Raw genomic sequence first — 24,387 nt, 5'->3', positions numbered from 1 at the left:
CTTTTGGAGATGGTTAGCATTTTGAAGTCATTTGTCAGTTTTAGCTAGCTTTCTACATTGACGCACATGAGCTTCTAATGATCAGGTGGTCAATCTCACTTCCTTCTTTTTCTAGCTTACAAAGTAATTTGACCTCATTATGGATCCTGGTGTATTTATGAACAGTAGGTTCAGCAGCTTGTCTATTTTTTGGATGGTAGAGAGAGTTATTGGTAAAATGACTTAATATATTTTCCTACCATGCTGCATACAGTGGAACAGTGCTGGAGAATGAAATGATTTCCCAACATTTTGTTTGCATTCAGCAATAGCATTCATCTATTTCCAGGCTGGAAAAAGCATAACCAGAATTGCTAACCCAAGGCATTCCTATCTTCGCCAAATAGTATATCTCAATCAAAACTCACAGCAACTCAACAGTATTTGAGAACAGCATATAAAACAATGTATTCATTGCACATTAAGGGCAAAAGACAACATAGGAAACAGAACTCTTCACAATCTATGCATTTAGCATACATTCATAAAAAAGTTTACATTTGCATTGTGTTAATAATTAAAGAGGATTACATTATCACACCCCATTTCTACAGCAAGCTGATGGCTCCATGACAGAAATGCACACATAAATTTTGGTGGCTTCCCAAGACAGTATCTGACTTACAGTAGCATCAATTAACATGTTCCCTAAACACAAATAATCCCGAGTCCTGCAAATGGAAATATATCTTTTGGACACAATTCATGACTTTTCCTGGAACTTGACGCTGTGCAAAGTAAATGGAAAGTGTGACATTACGATTATGACAAGTTTATATGCATCTAATCCTACACAAACCTCTGAAGGACTGAGCAAAATAGTTCTAGTCTTCATTTTAACCCAGGTATGTACTATTTATCTCTACCTGTTCTGTGATTATCTCTCCAGAGGAGACACTGTAGCCTTCTTTAAGAGCAAGAGCATCTGGGCAGCATCCCTGCACCCACCCAACCTCGCTTTGGTAAACTAAATGTAGAATATAAGAATGGCAGATTAAAAAAGGAATGGCCAGCTCTTAGATTCACAAAGGCACAATCATATTTGGTACTTTGGGGAAGAGGGGGAATGAATTAGGTGCAGATTTTGTGTGACTTTTCATTAAAGAAAAAGCTAGCTCTATTCAAATGGCTGCAAAACTGCTTCAATTTGATTGTCAGATATAAAGCTACTGAATTTCTGCAATGCAGGAGTTCAGGATACTGGGCCTTTATTGGCAGTGTTTCTTTTCAAAGACATTAGCAAAAAGAACAGCAGTTCCATCAAATCCCACTCCTCAACTGAAATGCAGATTCTTATTCCATTTGTCAAAATGCACAACTATTACACCGGTACAAAAAAAGCATTCACCAGATTTCTAAAGTAGCATATTAGAAACTAAAACGAGGGCAAAAGCTTCGATAACATTTCTTCAAGAAAAGTACAGAAAAGACAAATTGACCGTTTGGTCTCAGTTGTTACATTAGTGCTAAATATAGCTTTCAAAATGGTTACTTAATGAGTTTGCACATATGTGTAAAATTTTTCAACACTGTTCAATAAAATTCCTTCCCAAAAATGGCAGAGTGCATTGTTTAGTCACACCATCCTCAAACCATTAGCCAAGGTAGGATGGGCAAACAGGGTTCCTCCACTTCATTACTTCAAACTGAAGCTTCTCCCCAGCCTGATTTCACTGTTTCTACTACCCTGTAGAGTCTTATATTCCAAAAGAGATTTCATGCATTATGGGCTATTTCTGTTTAAAAAAAACAAAAACAGGTAGGATCACTTGCAGAAATCAATTTATAACGCCAATAAAAGATGCCCTTCAAATCCATGAGGATTCTAGGTGGTTCTATAAAATTCCAGTGGACAGCTTTATTTCTAATGTTTGCTGTTAAACTCCTAAAAGGGGACGGAGGTGAGGTAATCTCCAGAGCACCATCTGGTGGTAAATTCAATCAATGTCGTGTTAAAAGTGGCTTAATAACAAAGATTGAGATTTTGAGGGCCCTTTATGTTTTTATCCCTTTTACGTTTTTCAGAGAGAACAAAAAAGAAAAATCTATGACCATATATGGCATCATTCTCCCCATATTGAAATGTGCTGATGAGTATAGGACACCAGCTCCACTGCAGATTCGGTCACCAATGGCACTTTGTAGAATATGGTATTAAAAGATTAAATTGCACACTAAAAAAATAGTAAAAATTGAAATATATTAATCCCCACTGCAGTAATGAGGGATTAAATCAATTAAGAAACACACAAGTACATTGAAATTTGGCACAATTACACTGAAAATTTATAACAGCCTAACAATAAAACCTCTACAGCAATGGGCACACAATATCACACTTTGAAATCAATGTAGATTAAATTACTCACCACTTGGCCATTATGAGGGTTCTTATGTGCATATGGGGGACCTCGGATGTGGTTCCACATCTGACCAGAGGTCATAGCAAGTACGAAACACTGCGGGTGAAAATGAAACAGAAAATTAATGGGCCAGATTTTGCTGTAGTAGGGCATCTAACAGTGTTTGCCATTAGTTAGACTTGCCCCTGCACCCTTCAGCTCAAAATATTTTTGCCCACAAAGTTGCTGAGTGCGCGAGCTGATAATGGCACAGCGAGGCAAACGGGGGATCTGGGACCTGAGTGAACAGGGCAATTCCTTAACCAATGAGATTTAAGGATTAGAAAAAAAACAGCAGAAGGGCCGAGAAGGAGGTTGAAGTACAGTGGGTGAATTCAATGTCAAATCAGGTGCAGAAAGAAAGAGAGAGGGAAAGAAAGATTGGATTAAGAGAGAAAAAAACCCAGAAAAGTAAGAATTTTTTTTTTTTTTTAAAATGTGACACTTTGAAAATCTCACTGAAAAATTCGAAACCTGAAGAAATGAGACTCCACACTTAACTGTTAATTTTCAGTGTCAGAGATTGATTGGCAGTCACTAACACTTATCACATCGTTAAAAAGGACTTACGCTTGTAATTACTAGCCCTAAATATCTGCGGTGAGTTTAGTTCGTATCTACAGCATTAATACAGCAACTTCATGACATTCAATGCATGTCAATGCTGAGGCAGTCAGCAAAATGCCATTTTCACAAAGCTAAAGGCGGAGCGGTGGAACTTGGACAGTAACTTTTGGATATTCGTATTCAACCACGCATCTGTTCTCTGCCTGAAATTGCTGTACCATTTACGCGTGAATATCCACGCGTGCCATTAGCCTCACCGTTATCTTGATAGCAAAATCTAGCCCAATGTTCAAAAGGTACTTTCCCACCTCCAATTTCCATTATTCCTATTTCTTTCAGAATTATTTATCTATGCAGTTTTGCCAACAAGCAGCCAAGAATGAGTCATTTTTCATTTTGTAATCTCTCCCCAAACTGTTGCTTTCCTGCTGTAGTGTTAGAATGGTTACAGCACAGAAGGCGGCCATTCGGCCCACCGAGCCCATACCGGCTCTTGTAAGAGCAATCCAGTTAGTCCCATTCACCCGCAGCCCTGCAAATTTTTTCCCTTCAAGTATTTATCCAATTCCTTTTTGAAAGCCACGATTGAATCTGCTTCCACCACCCTTTCAGGCAGTGCATTCCAGATCATAACTACTCGATGCTTAGAAAAGATTTTCCTCATGTCGCCTTTGGCTCTTCTGCCAATCACCTTAAGTCTGTGTCCTCTGGTTCTCGACCCTTCTGCCAATAGGAACAGTTTCTCTATTTACTTTATCTAAACCCTTCATGATTTTGAACACTTCCATCAAATCTCCTCTTAACCTTCTCCGCTCTAAGGAGAACAACCCCAGCTCCTAAGGTCTATCCATGTAACTGAAGTCCCTCATCCCTGGAACCATTCTAGTAAATCTTTTCTGCACCCTCTCTAAGGCCTTCATATCCTTCCTAAAGTGCTCTTCCAGGAGACAAAGATCTGGGTCACAAATATCTTCACACATGTCAAACTGCTTGATATCAGGTGCAGTAGGTACCTTTAACAGATCAGGAACATCCTGGAATGCAAAGATAACCTTTGGCTTTTTTCTCCACTACCAACCATTTCCTTAAACCCCTCTCCCCTGCCCTATTCACCCTCACCTCCAACAAGTGTGAGGAGCTCATGGCTTTCTTTGACACTAAGATTGAGACCATCCATTCAGCTGCCACTGCCGCTTCCCTCCCTTCCCCTTGTCCAAGCCAAACTTCCCCCAAGGTTCCCACCTGCCCTAGCCTGGAACTCACATCTTTCTCTAGTTTCTCTCCTATTCCTCTCATGCCCTCTCCGACCTGATCTAGTCCACACGACCCACCTCGTACTCTCTCGATACAACTAAACCATTGACCACCCAACTTCCCTTCCTGGTCCCCATGCTGATTGATAGTGTAAACGGTTCCTTCTCCTTACGTACTGTCCCCTCCTTTTCAAATCTGCTGTCATCACCCCCTCAACTGCACCCATGTGACGTTTTCCACAGCATTCTTTGGCATCAATTAGATTTTTAATTGGTGCCAAATTTTGTGCTAAACTGAAGACTTATTTTTCATATGCGACCCTTACAGTCAGCAGATAAAGGAAACACTGATCCCATCAGTTCAGACTAGATTCAAATCAAGGTCCCACAAATTAAGTGTCCAACACACTTCACCTCTCACTGCTTCTTAAGACACTAGGTTTTCATTAATGAATTAATTTTAATAATTAAAATTTTTCAACATGGGCATGTGATCAACCCAGGAAAAGGAATAGAATTTTAACTATAGAAACAGACCATTCAGCCCAACAGGTCCACGAGTCTCCTCCCACCCTTCTTCATCTAACCCCATCAGCATATCCTTCTATTCCTTTCTCCCTCGTGTGTTTATCTAGCTTCCCCTTAAATGCATCTATGCTAGTCACTGCAACTACTTGTGGTAGCAAGTTCCACAATCTAACCACACTCTGGGTAAAGAAACTTCTCCTGAATTCCCCATTGGATTTATTGGTGACTATCTTATATTTATGGCCACTAGTTCTGGTCTCCCCCGCAAGTGGAAACAACTTCTCTACATCTACCCTATCAAACCCTTTCATAATCTTAAAACCTCTATCAGGTCACCCTTCAGTCTTCTCTTTTCTAGAGAAAAGAGCTCCAGCCTGTTCAATCTTTCCTGATAAGTATAACATCTCAGTTTTGGTATCATCCTAATAAATCTTATTTGCACCATCACCAGTGCCTCTATATCCTTTTCATAATATGGAGACCAGAACTCTTCACAGTACTCCAAGTGTAGTCTAACCAAGGTTCTATACAAGATAGCTATCTGGAGTTATTCACAGCCAACCATGGGTGAAACTTAGGAGTGTATTGTTTCATCTTCACTTACCATAGCAACAAATGCCCAGCCATTTTTGTTATATAGGAAATCAAGATTATTCCGCCTAAGATACACAAGTCCACCAATTATGGCAAGTAAAAATCCCAGCATCAAGGGACCAGCATAGTTCGGAGGCCTTATCACTCGGATCTGTTTTTAAAAAAATAAAATAATGTCACTCACATTTCGCTTTGACATTACAACTTCTGATGATATTTTACAATTATATACAGATAATATTTTTTTGTATCATGCAATTAAATGACAATATCAATTTATGTCATCACGTGGTTCATCATATGCAATTTAAAAATCTAACTACTAACAGGCTCATGAACTGTTCAATGATAATGTTAAAAGTTTCATCCATCTGTCAGCTGAGATGCCAAACCAAGTCTGCCTGTTCAAGTGGACATAAAAGACCCCATGGCACCATGAAAGCAGGGGGGTTCTCCAAGAGCGCAGGCCAACATTCTTCCTCAACCAACATAATCAAAACAGATTAACTAGTCATTTATTTTATTGCCATTTGTCGAACCTTGCTGTGCGAAAATTGGCTGCCATGTCTGCCTACATAATAGTAATTCATTGACTGAAGTGCGTTGTGACGTCCTGAGAATGTGAAAGGCACTATATAAATGCATGTTTGTTTTTCATCTTCTAATTGTAAGAATCCATTAAGTCTGTGCATTTTGTGGTTCACCAGCACCTCAGTGAACTTATTCAGTTTACTGCTGATCCATACAGACAGGAAAGGTCCCAGATTCATACAAGTTCTGTGTTGACTTACCTAATCTCGGTTAAGACAGTGATAGAGCTGCTACAATGTTGCATGTTAATTTTTGGGTTTTTATGCTGGATGTTTCCTCAGGTGCAGCATCACAGGTCGCTCCTGTAAGAAGACCTCATGTCCCCTACAGAAGCTGATTAATACCTAGGCCCCAGGTCAAACAGAGAAGCCTCATCATTGTTCTCCAGTTTGCTGGAACATATCACATGCCACCACGTTATCTCATCTTTAGTGGGAGGAATGCTGTATACTTTACCAGGCCGCAGCTCAGGCTATAAATCACTAGACAAATTTATTAAACATTAAACCGGTAAATGAACAATGTTCCATACAAAAATATATTTACAATAATTATAAACTTGACTAATCATCTTGAAATGTCAAAAACAAAAATGCTTCTCTGTGTTAACCCTCAACATTAAACTGAACCTTTGAGATGTGACTGCTTACTTCTTCCATGGCTAACCAATACCAAGATGTCCTCCAACTTGCCACGTACTGCTAATGGCTTGAGATGACCTGCTGTCTTTGGACAATACCATCTAAAATAAAGCTCCAAATTCCTCTGAAGATAAGCCAGAACAAAGGGACATTAAAACCTCTCAGCTAAATTAGGTGGCAAGTCATTCTGAAATTCAAGATGGTGTTCACCCATACAAATACAGTTGGCAAACCAACAAACAGCCCCACAGGATGCTTGTATTTGAATTGAATGGATTCACCCAATGGCCAGTTAGCTTAACTAACTGCTAGAAAATCCTAGAATCTATTATTAAGGAGGTTATAGGAGGGCACTTAGAAAATCTCAATGCAATCAGGCAGAGTCAACATGGCTTTGTGAAAGGGAAATTGTGTTTGACTAATTTATTAGAGTTCTTTGAGGAAGTAACAAGCATTGTGAATAAAGGGGATCCTGTGGATGTGGTGTACTTGGATTTCCAGAAGGCACTTGACAAGGTGCCACATCAAAGGCTACTGCACAAAATAAGAGCTCATGGTGTAGGGGGTAACATATTAGCATGGATAAAGGATTGGTTAGCTAACAGGAAACAGAGAGTAGGCACAAACGGATCATTTTCAGGTTGGCAAGATGCAACGAGTGGAGTGCCACAGGGATCAGTGTTGGGGCCTCAACTATTTACATCTATATCAATTACTTGGATGAAGGGTCCGAATGTATGGTTGCTAAATTTGCTGATGACATAGAGGTAGGTAGGAAAGTAAGTTGTGAAGAGGACGCAAGGAGTCTGTAAAGGGATATAGATAGGTTAAGTGAGTGGGCATAAATTTGGCAGATGGAGTATAATGTGGGAAAATGTGAACTTGTCCACTTTGGCAGGAGGAATAGAAAAGCAGTATATTATTTAAATGGAGAGAGATCGCAGAACTCGGAGGTACAGAGGGATCTGGTTGTCCTAGTACATGAATCACAAAGTTAGTATGCAGGTACAGCAAGTGATTAGCAAGGCAAATGGAATGTTGTCATTTATTGCAAGGGGAATGGAATATAAAAGTAGAGATGTTTTGCTACAGTTGTACAGGGCATTGGTGAGACTACATCTAGAATACTGTGTGCAGTTTTGGTCTCCTAATTTAAGAAAGGATATAATTGCTTTAGAGGCGGTTCAGAGAAGGTTCACTCGACTGATTCCTGGGATGAGGGGGTTATCTTATGAGGAAAGGTTGGACAAGTTGGGCCTGTATACATTGGAGTTTAGAAGAATAAGAGGTGATCTTATTGAAACATATAAGATCCTGGAGGTACTTGAAGGGGTAGATGCTGAAAGGATGTTTCCCCTTGTGGGAGAGACTAGAACTAGGGGATACAGTTTAAAAATAACGGGTCTCCCATTTAGGACGGAGATGAGGAGAAATTTTTTCTCAGAGGGTCGTGAGTCTGTCGAACTCCCTTCACAGAGAGCAGTGGAAGCAGGGTCATTGAATGTTTTTAAAGCTGAGTTAGTTAAACTCCTGATTAACAAGGGAGTCAAAGGTTATAGTAGGTAGACAGGAAAGTAGGGTTGAGGTCACAATCAGGTCAGCCATGATCTTATCAAATGGCAGAGCAGGCCCGAGGGGCCGAATGGCCTACTCCTGCTCTTAATTCATATATTTGCATGTACATATGTTCGTATGTATCTGTTCCAAGTACAATGGCAGAAATCAATCCAAACAAAAACTAGTAACTGACACTGTAAATCAAATAAACAGCATTCACTAATAAGAATAAAGCCAGACAGACCACCCGACATCGGACCACTAGGCACCGGACACAACAAAGGCAAACCAAGCCCAGTCGACCCTGCAAAGTCCTCCTCACTAACATCTGGGGACTTGTACCAAAATTGGGAGAGCTGTCCCACAGACCAGTCAAGCAACAGCCTCACATAGCCACACTCACAGAATCATACCTTTCAGCCAACGTCCCCGACTCTTCCATCACCATCCCTGGGTTTGTCCTGTCCCACCAGAGGTGGCTGTACGGTGATATACAGTCAGGAGGGAGTGGCCCTGGGAGTCCTCAACATTACTTCGGACCCCATGAAATCTCATGGCATCAGGTCAAACATGGGCAAGGAAACCTCCTGCTGATTACCACCTCCCGCCCTCCCTCAGCAGATGAATCAGTCCTCCTCCATATTGAGCACCACTTGGAGGAAGCACAGAATGTATTCTGGGTGGGGGACTTCAATGTCCATCACCAAGAATGGCTCGGTAGCATCACGACTGACCGAGCTGGCCGAGTCCTGAAGGACATAGCTGCCAGACTAGGCCTGCGGCAGGTGGTGAGCGAACCAACACGAGGGAAAAACCTATTTGACCTCGTCCTCACCATTCTACCTGTCGCAGATGCATCTGTCCATGACAGTGTTGGTAGGAGTGACCACCGCGCAGTCCTCGTGGAGACGAAGTCCCGTCTTCGCACTGAGGACGCCATCCAACGTGTTGTGTGGCACTACCACTGTGCTAAATGGGATAGACTCAGAACAGATCTAGCAGCTCAAAACTGGGCATCCATGAGGCGCTGTGGGCCATCAGCAGCAGATTTGTATTGCAGCACAATCTATAACCTCATAGCCTGGCATATTCCTCACTACCATTACCAATAAGCCAGGGGATCAACCCTGGTTCAGTGAGGAGTGTAGAAGAGTATGCCAGGAGTGGCACCAGGTGTACCTAAAAAAGAGGTGCCAACCTGGTGAAGCTACAACATAGGACTACTTGCATGCGAAACAGTGAAAGCAACATGCTATAGACAGAGCTAAGCGATTCCACAACCAACGGATTAGATCAAAGCTCTGCAGTCCTGCCACATCCAGTCGCAAATGGTGGTGGACAATCAAACAACCAACCAACCAACCAACCAACCAACCAACTAATCTCCCCAACCTCAATGATGGCAGAGTCCAGCACGTGAGTGCAAAAGACAAGGCTGAAGCGTTTGCAACCATCTTCAGCCAGAAGTGCCGAGTAGATGATCGATCTTGGCCTCCTCCCGATATCCCCACCATTACAGAAGCCAGTCTTCAGCCAATTCCATTCACTCCACGTGATATCAAGAAACGCCTGAGTGCACTGGATACAACAAAGGCTATGGGCCCCGACAACATCCCGGCTGAAGTACTGAAGACTTGTGCCCCAGAACTAGCTGCGCCTCTAGCTAAACTGTTCCAGTACAGCTACAACACTGGCATCTACCTGATAATGTGGAAAATTGCCCAGGTATGTCCTGTTCACAAAAAGCAGGACAAATCCAATCCGGCCAATTACCACGCCATCAGTCTCCTCTCAATCATCAGCAAAGTGATGGAAGGTGTCGTCGACAGTGCTATCAAGCGGCACTTACTCATCAATAACCTGCTCACTGATGCTCTGTTTGGGTTCCACCAGGACTACTCGGCTCCAGACCTCATTACAGCCTTGGTCCAAACATGGACAAAAGAGCTGAATTCCAGAGGTGAGGTGAGAGTAACTGCACTTGACATCAAGGCAGCATTTGACCAAATGTGGCACCAAGGAGCCCTAGTAAAATTCAAGTCAATGGGAATCGGGGGAAAACTCTCCAGTACTGGAGTCATACCTAGCACAAAGGAAGATGGTAGTGGTTGTTGTAGGCCAATCATCTCAGCCCAGGACATTGCTGCAGGAATTCCTCAGGGCAGTGTCTTAGGCGCAACCACCTTCCCTCTATCATAAGGTCAGAAATGGGGATATTCGCTAATGATTGGACAGTGTTCAGTTCCATTCGCAACCCCTCAGATAATGAAGCAGTCCGTGCCTGCATGCAGCAAAACCTGGACAACATCCAGGCTTGGGCTGATAGGTGGCAAGTAACATTCGCGCCAGACAAGTGCCAGGAAATGACCACCTCCCCATGACATTCAACAGCATTACCATTGCCGAATCTCCCATCAACATCCTGGGGGGGGTCACCATTGACCAGAAACTTAACTGGACCAGCCATATAAATACTGTGGCTACAAGAGCAGGTCAGTAGCTGGGTATTCTGCAGCGAGTGACTAACCTCCTGACTCCCCAAAGCCTTTCCACCATCTACAAGGCACAAGTCAGGAGTGTGATGGAATACTCTCCACTTGCCTGGATGAGTGCAGCTCCAACAACACTCAAGAAGCTCGACACCATCCAGGACAAAGCAGCCCACTTGATTGGCACCCCATCCATCACCCTAAATATTCACTCGCACCACCGGCGCACAGTGGCTGCAGTGTGTACCATCCACAGGATGCACTGCAGCAACTCGCCAAGGCTTCTTCGAAAGCACCTCCCAAACCCGCGACCTCTACCACCTAGAAGGACAAGAGCAGCAGGCACATGGGAAAACCACCACCTGCACGTTCCCCTCCAAGTCACACACCATCCCGACTTGGAAATATATTGCTGTTCCTTCATCGTCGCTGGGTCAAAATCCTGGAACTCCCTACCTAACAGCACTGTGGGAGAACCTTCACCATACGGACTGCAGCAGTTCAAGAAGGCGGCTCACCACCACCTTCTCAAGGACAATTAGGGATGGGCAATAAATGCTGGCCTTGCCAGCGATGCCCACATCCCATGAGCGAATAAAAAAAAATTCACTAACATACAAAAGAAACCCATCAATAAAATAACTTATTTGAACAACAAAATTAATCATCTCCTCTTGGTCCATTTGAAAACCTCAATTAATGGCTTTGAATCTAGTGCAGGCAGGTTACTATTTCTCAGCCGTGACCTCAGTTCACCTGTGCAAAATCTTAGTCTTTCATATCCAACAGAAGGTATCTAAAATATTACAACCACTTTCAACATAGTAGCCGCCTTAGGGCACATGATTAATTTGTTAAACTTCAAAACTCATGTCACACCTATCGTGAGTTCAAAGCAATCAGTACTTTGAGGACTTTGAGGCAGGATCATCTATCTTACCCAAATGGCAGATGAGTAGACATTTTTATTCATTCTTGGGACGTTGATGTCTCTGGCACGGCCGGCACTTATTGCCCATCACTAGTTACCCTGATACGGTGGTGATGTGCCTTCTTGAACCGCTGCAGTCCGTGTGGTGAAGGTGCTCTCAGAATGCTTTTTAGGTAGGGAATTCCAGGATTTTGACCCAGCAACAATAAAGGAATATATGTTCAAGTCAGGATGGTGTGACTTGGAATGTGATGGGTGTTCCCATGTCCTTCTAGGTGGTGGAGGTCACGGGTTTGGGATGCGCTGCCAAAAGAAAACGTGACAAGTTGCTGCAGTGCATCCTGTAGATAGTACACACTGCAGCCACAGCACTCCTATGGTGGAGGAGATGGATTCTTAGGCTGGTGCATGAGGTTCCGATCAAATGGACTGCTTTGTCCTGGATGGTGTTGAGCTTAGTGTTATTGCAGCTACACCCAACCAGGCAAGTGAAGAATATTCCATCACACTCATCACTTGTGGTGGACAGGCTTAGGGAGAGTCAGGAGGTGAGCCATGCACCGCGAATACCCAGCCTTTGACCTGCTCTAGTAGCCACAGCATTTATGTGGCTGGTCCAGTTGAGTTTGTGGTCATTGGTGACCCCCCCCCGGATGTTGTTGATGGTAGACTCGGTGGTGGCAATGCCATTAAATGTCAAGGAAGGGGGTGATTAGGTTCTCCTGTTGTAGATAGTCATTGCCTACAACTTGAGTAGTATAAATGTTACTTGCTACTTATCAGCCCAAGCTTGGATGTTGTCCAGGTCTTGCTGCATGCGGGCACGCACTGCTTCATTATCTGAGGAATTGCAAACAGAGCAGAGCACTGCGTAATTATCAGCGAACCGACCGACTTCTCGTGTTATGATGATGGGAAGGTCATTGATGAAACAACTGAAGATATAGTTGGGCACAGGACATACCCCTGTGAAACTCCTGCAGCAATGTCCTGGAGATGAGCTGATTGGCTTCAAACAACCACAGCCATCTTCCTTTGTGCCAGGCATGACTCCACCCATTGGAGAGTTTTCCCTTCGATGCCCAATGACTTCAGTTTTACCAGGGCTCCTTGGTGCCACACTCGGTCAAATGCTGCCTTGATGTCAGGTTGGCACCTCATTTTCAGGTACGCCTGGTGCTGCTCCCGGCATCCTCTTCTACACTCCTCACTGAACCAGGGTCAATCATTGACTTGATGGTGATGGGGGGAGTGAAAGTTATGCAGGGCCACAGGTTTACAGATTCTGCTGATAACCCACAGCGCCTCATGGATGTCCAGTTTTGAGCTGCTAGATCTGTTCTTAATCGATCTCAATTAATACAATGGTAGTGCCACACGATACAATGAAGGGTGGCAGGACATACCCAGGAATTGTAATAGAGGAGTCTGGAACGTTGGCTGATGGGTACGATTCTGCAATTATGACTGTTGGGCTGTTGCTTGACTAGTCTGTGGGATAGTTCTCTCAATTTTGACAACAGTCCCAGATGTTAGCGTGGAGGACTTTGCTGCAAGGTCGACTGGGCTGGATGTGCCTTCATCGAGTCCTGATTCAATGAGTAGGTTGAAGCCAAGTGGTCCTTCTGATTTTATTCTTGTTATTCTTTTGTAGTGGTTTTATACACTCCAAAACAGTTAAGAATCAGCCACGTTGGTATGGGACTGGAGTCACATCTAGGCCAGACTGAGTAGGGATGGCAGGTTACCTTCCCTAAAGGACAATAGTGAACCAGTTGGGTTTTTACAACAATCTGACAGCCTCATGGTCACTTTTACTGATATCAGCTTTTTAAACAAAAATTGAATTCAAATTCTCAAACTGCCTTGGTGGGATAGAATCATAGAAGTTTACAACATGGAAACAGGCCCTTCGGCCCAACATGTCCATGTCGCCCAGTTTATACCACTAAGCTAGTCCCAATTGCCTGCACTTGGCCCATATCCCTCTATACCCATCTTACCCATGTAACTGTCCAAATGCTTTTTAAAAGACAAAATTGTACCCGCCTCCACTACTGCCTCTGGCAGCTCGTTCCAGACACTCACCACCCTTTGAGTGAAAAAATTGCCCCTCTGGACCCTGTTATATCTCTCCCCTCACCTTAAATTTTTGCCCCCTCGTTATAGACTCCCCTACCTTTGGGAAAAGATTTTGACTATCGACCTTATCTATGCCCCTCATTATTTTATAGACTTCTATAAGATCACCCCTAAACCTCCTACTCTCCAGGGAAAAAAGTCTCAGTCTATCCAACCTCTCCCTATAAGTCAAACCATCAAGTCCCGGTAGCATCCTAGTAAATCTTTTCTGCACTCTTTCTAGTTTAATAATATCCTTTCTATAATAGGGTGACCAGAACTGTACACAGTATTCCAAGTGTGGCCTTACTAATGTCTTGTACAACTTCAACAAGACATCCCAACTCCTGTATTCAATGTTCTGACCAATGAAACCAAGCATGCTGAATGCCTTCTTCACCACCCTATCCACCTGTGACTCCACTTTCAAGGAGCTATGAACCTGTACTCCTAGATTTCTGTTCTATAACTCTCCCCAACGCCCTACCATTAACGGAGTAGGTCCTGGCCCGATTCGATCTACCAAAATGCATCACCTCACATTTATCTAAATTAAACTCCATCTGCCATTCATCGGCCCACTGGCCCAATTTATCAAGATCCCGTTGCAATCCTAGATAACCTTCTTCATTTTGAACTCCAAGATAACCACATTACCATAGTTCTTGTCAAAAATGTAGCAGTAGCACACCATACAGCATAGCCCTGCAACATTCTAAATCACACAGTTCAAATTTACTTCTTCGTTTTGTTCCCTCTCCAATTTCCTCCCCTTTCTTCCTCTCCTGAGGCACGGACTCCTTGCTGTTGTATGGTTAAACAATCACTGATTGTCCTCCAGTACCTTGTCCAAACGAGTATCAATCAGGTGCAAGACCTAACACGTCAAACAGCATCACAACCTGTCCTTATCTGACATCCACAAACACACACAGCATAACTCAAACCAGGGTCATTCCTGGTCTGTGTGGCTCAACCACTCACTAAATCATTGGGGGTGGGGGGAGTCCTTTTCAGATTTTCAACCCAGACCATAAGTGCAGCTACTAGAGGTGAGCTGGTATTTTAAGAAGAGGGATAAAAAAAAATGCTGGGAAATGCATAGTAGGTCAAGAGAAAGAATGAGTAACACTTTGAATGTGACCTTCAATATAGTTCTGTTGCTGACTTTGCAAGTGTGCATTCGTAATATTTTGTATTTTTTTTTAAATTAAGATAATTGGGACAGTAGATGTTAATAATCTCACATGCACAAACACACACAATCACTGACTTACATTTATCTCTGTCCTATCAGCAATCCATCGTGCAATCTGCTCAGCCGCAAATCCCCGAACTTGAAGCTCATAAGTGTCTGCTCGTTTTGGTTTCCCTTTCGGAGGAAAATGCATGAACGTTGGAGCAGAATTCATATTGAGCTGAACAAAGAAAGAAATGTTACTTAAGTTTCTCATTACTTTTTATTACTTTTATGACTATATTCTTCCTCCCCCAATTTTCTCTCTTCCTCTCCCTATAGTAGTAACTTATGCTAACATGAGGTTCCACAGCTGCCAGCAGCCCTCCAGTACTTTGCTCAAGTGGCTATTCCTCCAAGTGGCAGCAGGCGATCTACACAGAATTTACAGCACAGAAACAGGCCATTCAGCCCAACTGGTCTATGCCAATGTTTATGCTCCACACCAGCCTCCTCTTACCCATTTGCCCATGATGGTGATCTCAATCATGTGTTTCAGCAAATCACTAGATTATGATCAGGATTGTCAACAAGTCAATTTTTTCCCTCAACAGCCTGTAACACCCACTGTCTCTCCAGCTAAAAATCAGCTAACCCAGGGCAGACAATGGGTTGACTGCTCATTACCATACCACGCTGATGTTTTAACCACTGAGCCATTCCACTGCCTTGTCCCCAAAACAACAGTAACGTGGTAGATGGCTGCTAATATCAACAAACAAACACAATCATCAAGACGGTGGACACCAAACCTCCTGCCTGTAAGGTTTTCCTCCCAGTGCACTGACAGAAGAAAAAGAGGATATCCCACTAATGGAATATACACAGCAAGATTAGTAAGGCACATAGAAGGCAATAGTGTAGCATTGCAAAATAGCTTGGCATCGGGTGAAATAGCCCCGCACAATTTTATCTCATATATATCAAGCATCAGTGTTTTCCTAATGGCAGTTACAAATGATTAAATGGAATATAAGGCTCCTCAGTTAAAGTAAGAGGAATGTATATATAAAGAAACACAGAAAATTTTGAAGGTTATGGTCAAGGAAGACAAGAAACTCAATTGTGGTCAATATATCAGAGCTTGAATTTTAAATTGTGGTTGGAGTAAGTAGCCCCCTCCCCCAATCTACCACAATAGCTGAGAAGCTATTATTGAGGCTCTTGGGTGTCAATTCTATTAATAATTGTTCAAAAATCTTAAAAATGGCTGAAATCATAGTAAACGATACCTGGTGAAATACGTCAGAACCTTCATCAAAGTCTACCACAGCAAAGAAAAGTTTATTTATGAAGGAGCTTGAGTACCGCCAGGAGTTAGCCAGGATTTGGTATTCTTCATCCACTTGCCTTTGGAGAGTTGAAAATAAAATGTTTTAGAAACTTTTGCAGTTCAATACAAAATATAGATCACATTGATATATCACACTGTAGTGAGTATTTAGCACAATGAAAAGGTAGAGGTCATATACTTGCAAACAGTGCACTGGCGCTGTGGCTGCAAGGCAGTGAACATCACAACAATGGAGTAATTCCTTGGCGGAGCTTTCACAAATCGACGGAACTTATCTCCATTCATCCGAATTACAGCTCGCCTGTTTGCCCATTCCATCATCTGCCCAACTTTTTCAGACAGAAGAGTCTAATGAGGCAAAAAAACAATGACAGTCAATGTATAATCCTTGTGACAAAGAGCCCTGAAAAAAAGTTTTCCTTTTTCTAGTTGCAGTAATAGCAGGCTAATCTTCAGCCAATTGAAAAGCAAGTGTAGATAAAATGGTACATTTTAATCGTATGTGGTGGCATCTCTTTCATGAAAGGCTAGAGACCATAACTAGATAGGATAGTCTTATGCATGAGAGAAATATCATAGGTGGCACATCATCGGTGGGGCTATATATTTTGTGGATGATTCAGAACATCCTCTGAAACACACCTCGAGAAGAAAAGGAACTTAAAACTTGGGTGGTGACTCACTGCAGTATAGTCAAGTATAATCATCGATTGTCCTTAAGTATGTATAAGCTGACACGGTCACATTCCACAATTGGCTGGGGAAATTATTCTAACAATTTTTCAAAGGCTGAATCAGGAAACCAGATGATTGGCAAATAATTTATTTTAATAAAACAACTTTCAGAAAGTTAAGTAGAATTTGTTTCTTCATTTTGATTGTTAGTTTCTATCTAGATTTATAAAAGACCCAATAAAAAACTTCCTACAATTTTGAACTATCTGGTTACCATAAAATGCAAGCCTGGCATTGTGCTGTAGGTTACTAGTTTACAAACGCCTAACAAATTTGTCTGAAATTGCATTGTTCCATTATTTTAGAAGGCATTCATCTTTTTACTTTAAACATGTTCTCATCTTCACTAAAATAATGGAGAAAGGACATTCAGCTGAACACATTAAGTAGTGCAGACATTGCAAATTCATGGACATTTGTAATGTTCTTGAAAACTGAGGGTATAACATATGCACTGGTATAAACAAAATTTTACTGAGTGTATCACAATTTAAAAAGGACAGGAATGGGTTTAACAACAGATTTTATAACACCTGAAAGGCTTTACACATGACCCTTCATGTGCTTAAAATGGAAAGCAATTGCAGTATATGTGGACATAATACTACTGGGGTAAATGACACTGAGGGATGTATATCTGGAGACAGTACATTTATTACAAGGTAGAAATTTAATAAGATAACAATGTTTTCTATTTTCCTAATTAGAAGAAAGCTTACAAGGAATCCTTGCTCTCATTGTTTTCTCTTACCCCCTCCCTCTCCTTTCTCCCATTTTAGATCCTGCTATACATTGGCCACTGGCATAATTAGATTATTAACTCTGTTCATTGGTGCCAGGTTGACTGGATTCCACTGTTGAACTAAGTACACCTCACTTTACTGCTCTGAATGGATCTCAGCAAAATGGAACAAAATCTAATTGGCTCGACCTCTGTGGGACTAAACATGCACTGAAACAATTAGGTATTCATTCAGTTTAGCCCAAGCCATTAAAAAAAGGGGCATTATCCCTGAAATACAGTATCAAGAATTACAAAGAGTTTACAGCACAGAAACAGGCATGCCGGTCTTCCCACCCCTCTTCATCTAACCCTATCAGCATAATTTTCTATTCCTTTCTCCCTCGTGTTTATCTAGCTTTCTCTTAAGATGCATGCTAAATGGAGCGGAAAGCATCACAGCAGATTTAATAACAATTGTTGGTATGGTAGCCCGCAATCATAACTCACTGTAATAATTCCCTATTTCTTGAAGAAACATTAGAAATATATACATCACTATTGTACGTAGCTGATTTGCTTATGCCTTTACTTTAGTGTGGTTTCGACACCTGCTTGTTCATTAATGCTATTCATTTGAATTAGGATTATTCCAAGTTGTGTATACTTGAAATCGAAACAGATTATATATTTTCAATTTGCGATCCCTGGACCTATTGGCGTATGCATGGGGATCTCTGGAGGTCCCCAAGGTGATCAGATTCCTATATCTGTTGACTCACTAGAACATTATTTGTTTGTATATAATAATAAACATACTATTTTCCTTTGTGTAGCTTTCAGAAATTAGAGCAGGTTCCCACACAAAAGAAAGACACTCAGATTAATTAACTAACATATATTTCATTCTTCAAATTATATATATCCTCTACACAAGTAGGAGTATAGTCCAGCTTTAGAGGTCCGGGACAACCAAATGCTAAGCACACATTGAAAATGTATTGAAAGTGCAAGTAGGCAATGCCATACTTGGTCTCCTACTTCTATGCTGTATAAAGTCCCAGGACCTGCAGCATTGCACCAGTTTGTATACCTGAAACAAAACTGAAATTAACCAGTTAACACCATCTCCACCCACCCCCTCAAAAAAACACCACTACAACAACAACTTGCATTTATATTGTGCCTTTAATATAGTGAAACATCCCAAGGCACTTCACAGGAGCATTATCAAACAAAATTTGACACCGAGACACATAAGGAGATATTAGGGCAGGTGACCAAAAGCTTGGACAAAGAGGTAGGTTTTAAGGAGCGTCTTAAAAGGAGAGAGGTAGAGAAGCAGAAAGGTGGAGAGGGAGGGAATTCCAGAGCTTAGGGCCTAGGCAGCTGAAAGCACGGCCACCCATGGTGGAGTGATTAAAATCGGAGATGCACAAGAGGCAAGAATTGGAGGAACACAGAGATCTTGGAGGGTTGTAGGGCTGGAGGAGGTTACAGAGATAGGGAGGGGTGAGGCCATGGAGGGATTTGAAAATAAGGATGAGAATTTTAAAATTGAGGCATTCCCGGACTGGGAGCCAAAGTTGGGCCACCTACCCTTGCAGGGCCCGCAGGAGTGGGATTGCCCTATGAGGTGGATGCCTATTATTGAAGAATGAAGACTCTACCCATGTCCTATCCTTCATTCCACATCCTTCAGAAGTAGTGGGAGCATACCAAAGTAGTACACATATAGAAGAGGGAGGCATGCACACCTTGACACTGCTATCAGGTCTGATTTGCCAAAGATGGTGTTGTATAGTGCATTTAAATCTAGACACTAAATGTATGAAAATTGCTGCATGTCGATTTTGCATATACTATGTACCATCAACTGAAACCCGAGAAACCCATGACATAGCCATAAATGGGTGGAATAATTGTTAGCCCAAACCCAAGGCTTCTTCCTTGCAAGAAAGTAGCAATATAGAAATTAGTGAACCTGAAGTTTGTTTATCTTTAAGATGTTTAGTAAATGTACATGATTTATACTGTATGAATCACTGTAGAAGAGTTATTGAAATTACAATTAGTTTTTTAAAAAAAATCAACAAATGAAATTAAGATTCATCCACTGGAGGGAAACCTGTGAATTGAACAATGGAGCTGGGAGATTAGGAACATGACTGGTACAATAGACCAACAAACACTCTATAGGGAGGTTCAGCCTCTGGGCCGCCTGATATTGACCTAACCTGCAGCCAGTGAGCTGCAGTGGAGCACACATTTACCATCCGCCAGCCATATGGGAGTAGAGGAAGAAAAAAAACACATCTATTTACATACTGAAATGTTACAATCTTAATTTGTTACAATGGAATATTAAAGTGCAGATATATTATATTAAATACAGCTGCAAATAGTTTAATATTTTCTGCACTTGATAAAATAACCACCTGCAATTTCCACAGTAATATATTCTCCCAATTTATTTAAGAGTGCCGGAGGTGCCATCTTTCAGATGAAATGTTAAACTGCCCTTTCAGGTGGAAGTAAAATATCCCATGGCACTATCTCAAAGAAGAACAGGGTAGTTCTCCCTGGTGTCCTTCTACTATTTAGTTCTCAACCTACATCACTAAAACAGATTATCTAGTCATCACCTCATTGCTGTTTGTGGGAACTTGCTACGTGCAAATTGGCTGCTACGCTTCCTACATTATAACAGCGACGACACTTCAAAAGTATTTCATTGGCTGTAAAGTGCTTTGGGACATCCTGAGGTTGTGAAAGGCGTTATATAAAAGCAAGTCTTTATTGCTTTTCTTCAACCTCCTGTGGTGCAGCAAATCTTTAGATTAAAAACTCAATTTTCTCTAACCCTTAATATCAATCTAGCTTTATAATTTTTTTTATTATTCAATCCTCATAGGCTGGATCTCAGCAATATCAAATTAGTCATTCTCTTCCTACACATCACATCACTTTCTATGAACCAGAGGCAACTTCTCTCCTCTCCCAGCCAGAGATATTTTCTCTTCACCTATAACTCCAGGTCAGTTAAAGAAATTACTTAAAGCCCAGACATGAGAACCGACCTATTTTAATAGCTCTCTGCTGCTCAAAGATTAACTGTAAACAATTTTACAACACCAAGTTATAGTCCAGCAATTTTATTTTAAATTCACAAGCTTTCGGAGGCTTCCTCCTTCCTCAGGTACCTGAGGAAGGAGGAAGCCTCCGAAAGCTTGTGAATTTAAAATAAAATTGCTGGACTATAACTTGGTGTTGTAAAATTGTTTACAATTGTCAACCCCAGTCCATCACCGGCATCTCCACATAAAGATTAACTGCCATCATTTTTAAGCTAGAGCCATTAACAGCAGAAAGCCAATAACAAAAACACTTTCCCTGAAGTGCAAATGTCTGAGGACGGAGTCTGAATGTCAGTTCTGCCATTATACTGTCAATTCATTTGGGGTGTTAGTATTTTGAACATAATATAGCAATTTTGAAGATGTCACAAAAAACTGAAGTTGATTTTAAGCTCCAACTACTTTCCTAACTTAAATGGTATTTAATGTTGAATATTTGTTCAGTGTAGAGTCAAATTCTTAAAACGGGGTCGTTATTACATTCCTTTCGAAATAATACGTGTGTGCTAAAGATCTCTTTCCTGGTTAAGAACGAAAATCTTAAGCAAAATGGATTCCCCCAGTTGTGGTGCCGGCTGCTTTGGTTACGATTATATAAAAAAAAACAAGATCGTTATTAAAGAGAAATGCTGTAGCTGTGAAAACTCTTCGATAAGGTGACACACTTTTATTGTTAAGCTACTTGAGAGGTTGCACTTCAGTGTTTTTAGTCAGAATCACTTTCCTCTCTTTCGATCAGTGGGTGCAACTGCCGCCAGCACTCGGCCTCACCGGAGCCTCCTCGTCCTGTTTCGGACACGCTCCTTGACACGTTACTCGCTTATTTTAATTAATAAATGAAAATCCGCCTTCAAACCTCTTTCTTCTTCTGTCCGTCAGATGGGATTCCGCAGCACAGAAACAGGACGACAAGCGCCGCCAACACCCGACCGGCTCCCATCCTTTCCTCCTCCCCCGCCTCAAAACTCGCACACAGCCGGGCGTGCGACGTGCACGACGTGCCCAACCTCTGCCATGGCACACTATGATTGGGTGCAGCCTCCAGGAACAAATACTGCCCTTCTATTGGTCATCTCCTCGACAGCTGTGCGATTGGCTCCTTTACCTGTGGTTCAAAGCGGGTAAATACATTCTTTTTCTATTCGTTCATGGGATGTGGGCGTTTATCGACCCATCTCACCACTTAACGCGGACTACAAAATTCTGTCCGAGGTCATCGCCAATCGGGTCAAGTCGGCCCCGGAGGTGGTGATTCACCCCGATCAGACCTGCGCTGTACCCGGCAGGAAGATCTCTGATAGCCTGGCGCTAATCAGGGATACGATCGCCGACGTACAGGACTGGGGGGGGGTGAACACCTGCCTGATCAGCCTGGACCAGGAGAAGGCCTTTGACAGAATATCCCACACGTGCACGATGGACGTGCTCTCCAAAATGGGGTTTGGGGAGGGAATCCGCAATTGGATCCAACTGCTCTACACAAACATCAGTAGCGCCGTTTCAATCAACGGGTGGGAATCAGAAAGCTTCCCGATCAAATCTGGAGTCAAACAGGGCTGTCCTCTCTCCTCCGTCTTGTTCATGTGCTGCATCGAACCCTTTGCCGAGTCCATCAGGAGGGATGCGGGCATAAGAGGGGTGACGATCCCAGACAGTGGAGGCACTCAGATCAAGGCCTCCCTGTACATGGACGTTGTCGCCGTCTTTTGCTCGGATGAGCTGTTGGTCCGCAGATTGATGAGCATCTGCGACCAGTTCGAACTGGCCTCAGGGGCCAGGGTAAATCGTACCAAGAGTGAGGCCATGTTCTTTGGGAACTGGACCGACCGATCCTTTGTCCCCTTCACCATCAGGTCGGATTACCTGAAGGTGCTGGGGTTCTGGTCCGGGGGGGGCCGGGGCGTGCACCAAAAACTGGAAGGAGCGTATTTCCAAGGTGAAGCAGAAACTGGGACTGTGGGATCAACGATCCCTCTCGATCGTCGGCAAAAACCTGGTCATCAGGTGCGAGGTGCTCTCGGTGTTGCTGTACTTGGCACAGGTCTGGCCCATACCTCGCTTCTATGTCGTGACAGTCACCCGAGCCATCTTCCACTTTATCTGGACCGTGTCCACAGGGACACGATGTACAAATCTCTGGAGAAAGGGGGGAAAGGGACCTCATCACCAGCTAAGCTATGTCTTGGTGCTTGTTTGAAAGTTCTGGCGATGAGGCGTTCTGCCAAATGACATTGACAGTCTGCTTGGGGAACCAACTGACAGGATCCATCGTCTCCTTTTCCCGCAGGGTCTTGAGGACGTTACGTGTGCGGCTGCATCAATCTTTGCGTGGACCCTAAGTACGAAAACACAAAATGCCACCGCGTGCTCAGATTCTACCTATCCCCGGTGTTGCGAAGGATGTGCCTGGCCACGCTGCCACGGAACACTCCGTCCAGTTGGACCGTTCCGCCCCACCTGTCCTTCATCGAAAAGTTTATGCAAAAAGTCACTTTCGACCACAAGGCGATCAGTAAGTGGTCTGCACGTAACGTCCTCGAGACCCTACGGGAAAAGGAGATCCTGTCAGTTGGTTCCCCGAGCAGACTGTCAATGTCATTTGGCAGAACGCCTCATCGCCAGAACTTTCAAACAAGCACCAAGACATAGCTTGGCTGGTGGTGAGAAGGGCCCTTCCTGTCAGATCCTTCATGCACTCCTGGACTCTCAGCACCACCGCGCGCTGTCCCCGAGGAGGCTGCGGTGCAGACGAAACCGTCACCCATCTCCTTCTGGAATGCGCCTTTGCAAAGAAGGTCTGGAGAGAGATGCAGTGGTATCTGTCCAGGTTCATCCCGAGCAGTTCCGTAACACATGACTCTGTGCTCTACAGGCTGTTCCCGGGGACACACACCGAGACAGACATCAACTGCTGCTGGAAGACCATCAACTCGGTGAAAGACGCCCTTTGGTCTGCCCGAAACCTGCTGGTCTTCCAGTGCACGGAGCTGTCCTGACCGAGTGTTGCAGACTGGCACATTCCAAGGTCCAGGACTATGTGCTCAGGGACGCACTGAAGCTAGGTGCAGCCGCCGCAAAGGCTCTGTGGGGAAAGGCAACCATTTAGAGCCTTCCCGCCATTGTATACCGAGGGGCTGCAATCAGGGAAAAACCCCCCCGGGCAGAATGTAAAATTCAAATTGCTGTAATGTACCTGTAATTAATCTGTAATCAATAATCTGTATTGAGTATAATGCAATGAGACACCCCAGAGTGTCATGAACTGTATTATGTACAATGTGTTCATTGAACTGTACTTGACGTAACCTGCAAATTGTATAATCTGTATTATGTACGTTTGGAATGTGATATGACAACTGTATTGTATGTTTTGCTGCAAATTTTATGAATAAAGTATATTTTATGAAAAAAATTATTGCCCATCCCTAATTGCCCTTGAGAAGGTGGTGGTGAGCCGCCTTCAACCGCTGCAGTCCGTGTGGTGAAGGTTCTCCCACAGTGCTGTTAGGAAGGAAGTTCCAGGATTTTGACCCAGCGGCGATGAAGGAAC

At 43.0% G+C, this 24,387-nt stretch overlaps 1 protein-coding gene across 1 annotated transcript in view; it reads right to left on the bottom strand.

Annotated features, from left to right (window-relative positions):
• Positions 1–21,823, bottom strand: part of LOC137333073 (magnesium transporter protein 1-like) — a 33,304-nt gene extending 11,481 nt beyond the window's left edge. The window contains exons 1-6 of the mRNA XM_067997174.1: positions 21,694–21,823; positions 16,423–16,592; positions 16,183–16,300; positions 14,991–15,131; positions 5,394–5,534; positions 2,409–2,498 (exon numbers count right to left, since the gene is read on the bottom strand). Of these exons, the coding sequence (XP_067853275.1) occupies positions 2,409–2,498; positions 5,394–5,534; positions 14,991–15,131; positions 16,183–16,300; positions 16,423–16,592; positions 21,694–21,777 (744 nt within the window). The 5' untranslated portion in view covers positions 21,778–21,823. The remainder of the gene's footprint in view (positions 1–2,408; positions 2,499–5,393; positions 5,535–14,990; positions 15,132–16,182; positions 16,301–16,422; positions 16,593–21,693) is intronic.
• Positions 21,824–24,387: the final 2,564 nt, after the last annotated feature.

Source organism: Heptranchias perlo, chromosome 15, assembly GCF_035084215.1.
Source record: "Heptranchias perlo isolate sHepPer1 chromosome 15, sHepPer1.hap1, whole genome shotgun sequence".
NCBI lineage: Eukaryota > Metazoa > Chordata > Chondrichthyes > Hexanchiformes > Hexanchidae > Heptranchias > Heptranchias perlo.
This window is presented reverse-complemented; position numbering and strand designations above follow the sequence as displayed.